General features: G+C 54.6%; 1 protein-coding gene across 1 annotated transcript in view; it reads right to left on the reverse strand.

Annotated features, from left to right (window-relative positions):
- Nucleotides 1-4,330, reverse strand: part of BCR (BCR, RhoGEF and GTPase activating protein) — a 144,072-nt gene that overhangs the window by 8,772 nt on the left and 130,970 nt on the right. Inside the window, exon 19 of the mRNA XM_023508839.1 lies at nucleotides 1,557-1,713. Within this exon, the coding sequence (XP_023364607.1) occupies nucleotides 1,557-1,713 (157 nt within the window). The remainder of the gene's footprint in view (nucleotides 1-1,556; nucleotides 1,714-4,330) is intronic.

Genomic DNA, 4,330 nt, shown 5'->3' on the forward strand with positions numbered 1-4,330 from the left:
GGGCTGGGGATTCGAACCCGCCACCTTAGGTGTACGTGGCTGGCGCCTTAGCCGGTTGAGCTATAGGCGCCAAGCCCGCTTTCTGGGGGATTGTGGACACTAGTTTCTCTTGCCCTAAGTCATGCAGCTAGTGGGGGGGTGTCACAGGAAAGCCCCTCTGTGACCCTCTAACATCCACCCCACAGAGCACTGTCCCAGCAGCTGGTCTGCTGGAAGTTGCTGTTTAGTGTCACCTACATGGCGTGGCTGCTGTAAAACGCCCCTGCCGTCATGGTCAAGCTGCGTGGCTCCAACTGTGGAGGATCTGTCACCCCCTTTTGACGGGTAACCCTTCTACATCAGCGCTGTCTGCATGTGGCCGAGACCACTGGCTGGGCTGGGTGAATAGGCAGCACCTTTGGGGGTCTTGTTAAAAATACAAGCTCCCTGGGTTCCACCTGCAGAGAATTAGACCTGCAGTCTGGGTGGGTTTGTACCCAGATCTGAGATTTGCATAATGCCCCTGACTGGTTCAGCCGATGGTTCATTTTTGCTATTACAGAAGGCACTTCAGAGTCGGGACCACCCCTCATGGTTTCTGCACGTGTGTGTGTGTGTGTGTGTGTGTGTGCGTGCGTGTGTACGCAATGCTGCCAAGCATACTGCCAGGTCTACAGAGAAGCTCAGCATAGACATTACACATTTAACTGCTGCAAGGGACCCAAGAGGACACAGTCACATGGGCCTTTGTCAGGCAAAGCGGCTGGAAGGAGCTTGGGTGCGACACCAAGAAGGCGGCTGCCACTACTGCACAGGTGTGTGCCCCTGGGCTCCTCTCCCTCTGCCTGCTCAGGGTGGAGGCTCGCCATGGGCACTCCCAGGGCCCTTCTCCTATCCCCTTCTAGGTCCTACTGGTTAGTGTCTCCCAAGCATCTGGAATGAGCCAGCAGAACAACACAGAAAAGTAAAGGGTGGCCACTGTCTCCCTCCAGGGGCTCTGTGGTCTCAAGTTCTCATTCTGTGTCTGGCCCAGGAGATTTTTAGAAGCCACACATTGGGCTTTTGGGGCCCCCACCCTAAGAAGCAGAGTTTGTGAGTGGGCACTAGTCAGGCACAAACCACTCAGGAAAGCACAATTCCCCCCCAACAAGGAGCTCTAGGCAGAGGCAAGAGAGAATGACACGGCCCCTCCTGGCTCTGACCAGACCAGGCGTGAAGGGGAAGGGGTATGTACCTGCGACCCAGCATCCCCAACTTCCATGTCCCCGCTGCCCAAGGAAGGGGATAGAGCGTGCTTCCTCCTTCTCCCAAGGAAAGAGAGTGTAACACCACCGCTGTGAACCTTAGACAAGGGAAACCCCGGAGCAGATTAAGCAAGACACATGCTTCCTTTTCCCTCCTAAGAATGGCAACCACAGGGCGCCTCCTCCCTTAAAATCCAGAACTAGCAAAAGTAGCCAATGAGCAGCTGTGCAGCGGGTGGTGGAGGGACAGAAAAAGAAGCCGTTAGAGATGTCAGGTGACAGGACCCCTCCACCCTCCACCAGCCCGCTCTGGAAACCCATGTGCTGGCCCACCTTGCCCTTGCCCACCAGGTTTCGGATGTGAGTCCACAGGGTGGTGCCACGAGCACACAGGTGCTTTTTGGCTGAGGCTACCTGGCTCCGGCACGCCCGGCAGGGATGGAAGTAGCGAAGCAGGCCCTGCATGGCAGCCCGGGGTGACTCTCGCATGCTGGGTGAGAGGCCAGGCAGAGGCTGACTGGGAGCACGCAGCCTCGTCTGCCTTTAACCAGGCTGTGATGGAAGCTCCGCCCCACGGTGTGGCTGGCCAAGGCCAAAGCCTCCCACCACCCCGGGTTCCAATTTCTTGTCTGTGTATGGGAAACCTCCCACCCCCGAGCCTGTTCGTTACGGGAATTCCAATGTGTCTGTCTCCTCTAAAGCCCCCCAAAACCGAACTTCCTTGAGTGGCTGGTTTCCTGTGGCCCAAGTTTGGAAATGCTGAGTAAAGTGTGACTGGTCAGTCTGCTTCACAGCCTGCACCACCCCCAGCAGGTTAACACTGCCTCCGATGTTCCCAGGGCAGAGAACCCCCATGTGGTCCCTGCTCTCCCAGAGCGAGCCACCTTCCCCAGTGATCCAACCGTGCTGGCCCCTGACATGTCCAGGTTGGCCTTTCAGAGACTGCACATGACCAGCATGTCAGCCACTGCACACTCAGCCCTCAGGGTGGTCCCCGCCAGTGGCTCCAGTGGAAAGACCCTCCCTAGGCTGGCGCCACTCCAGAGAGAAGGGTGTGCTCTGCAGGGTGGAAGCAGCATAGGACAGTGCCGTGATAAAGCCTGGGCCTCGGCTCCAGCTGACCCCAACATCCTTCAAGGCTGGCTGTTCCCTTGTGTAGTTATTTAAAGCACCAGAGAAGTAAACAACAAGAAGCTGGGGGTGTGGAAAAACAGATGACTGAGGGGGAAATGGCAGTCACAGCCGGACGCTGTCCTGGTCCCCCTGGGCTGCCAGGACTTGGCGAGAAACGTGTCTGCTGCTCTGACAGAGTACTGTCTACCTGCACTCAGCAGACTGGGCGGGGTGGGGTGGGGGGCGCTGCTTATCTCCCTAGGGAGTGAGGTGACACAGTGGGGGCCTCAGGAGAACTGTGGACAGCAGGCCTCGTGGACGGCAACCTGGAGGTCTGACCAGAAAACTGCCTTGAGGGCAGCAGCTGTGGCTCAAAGGAATAGGGCGCTGTCCCCATATGCCAGAGGTGGCGGGTTCAAACGCAACCCTGGCCAAAAACTGCAAAAAAAAAAGATAATTTATGGGTGGTACTTGTGGTTTAAAAGGGTAGGGCGCTGGCCCCATATGCCAGAGGTGGCGGGTTTAAACCCAGCCCCGGCCAAAATAAAAAAGGGAAACTGCCTTGAACGTCCATCCCAGGGAAGTGCTGGGAGTGGGGACTGGGGAAGGCTCAACCCAGCTGGGACAGTCATCAAGCACTCCCTGCAGCGTCAGTGACCATCTTGCACACTATCTTTGCTGAGAACCAAGTGTTGCCCTGCTCATGCTGTAGTCGGTGCAGCCGATGGCCACGGGAACCTTCTTGCCCACCCTTGGCAGGGTTGGAGGTGGGGTATACCTAACTTGCCCAAAGGAGGAGTGCTTGTTCCCTCCTCACTCTCCTCCTCCACGTCCACTGTCACCCCCTGGATGGACCAGCAGGACGTCCCCAGCTGTTCCTGTCTCAGCTCCTTACCTCTGTACTGCAACCTACCCCCCAGGGGTGGGTCTTCTCAGATATCATCAGAGGACCTCTGTGACTCTCACTGTCATCTTTGACCATGGTCTGGTCTACTGAGCTCTATTTTTTTTTTCCAAAGATGGGGTCTAGCTATGTTGCCCAGGCTGGAGAACAGTGATGGAATCACAGATCACTGCAGCCTTGAACTCCTGGCCCTAAGTGATCCTCCTGCCTCAGCTTCCCGAGTAGCTGGGACTACAGATACTGGCCAGACTGATTTTATCTTCGGCTTGTTGCTGCTCTTCTCTGATCCCAATCAGTGTCCAACATCACTTAAGATCAAGGCATGGGGCCTCTTGGGGCAGACTGTAACCAGCCCTGGTGAGCATGTGGAGATGCACGAGCTCTCTCACACAGCCCTGGAGATGCAAAATGGGGCAACCTCTCTGGAAAAATGGCAGTTCCTCAAAACATCAACTTGCTCACAGCCCAGCCATCACGCTAGGAGTCTACCCACACAGAAGGAAAACACATCCACACAGACTTGTGCCAAGTACATGTTCACGGCTATACCAACCATTAACCACTCCAAACTGGAAACAACCCAAGTGCCTGCAAATGGTAAACAGAGAGAGAAGAACGAGGGGATGTTACACGGCCACAAAAAGAATGAAGAGCTGATAATGCTACAGTGTGGGCGACCCTCAAGAACAGAGCAGCAAGCTCACGCCTGTAACCCCAGCACTCTGGGAGGCTGAGGCAGGTAGACTGCTTGAGCTCAGGCGTTTGAGACCAGCCTGAGCAAGAGCGAGACCCCATCTCTACTGAAAATACAAAAACTGAAGACCCAACTAAAGAGGAGAACTACAGACCAATTTCCCTAATGACTATCGATGCAAAAATACTCATCAAAATCTTAGCTAATAGATTATAGCTACACATTAAAAAAATTATACATCATGATCAAGTAGGCGTCCTCCCAGGGATACTAGGCTGGTTTAACTTATGCAAATCCATAAATGTAATTCATCATATCAATAGAAGCAAAAACAAAGACTGTATGATCCTCTGAAAAAAGGCAGAAAAGGCATTTGATAAAATTCAGCATCCTTTT

Source organism: Otolemur garnettii, unplaced genomic scaffold (assembly GCF_000181295.1).
Source record: "Otolemur garnettii isolate 467f Iridium unplaced genomic scaffold, OtoGar3 scaffold00281, whole genome shotgun sequence".
In the NCBI taxonomy this organism is placed as follows: domain Eukaryota; kingdom Metazoa; phylum Chordata; class Mammalia; order Primates; family Galagidae; genus Otolemur; species Otolemur garnettii.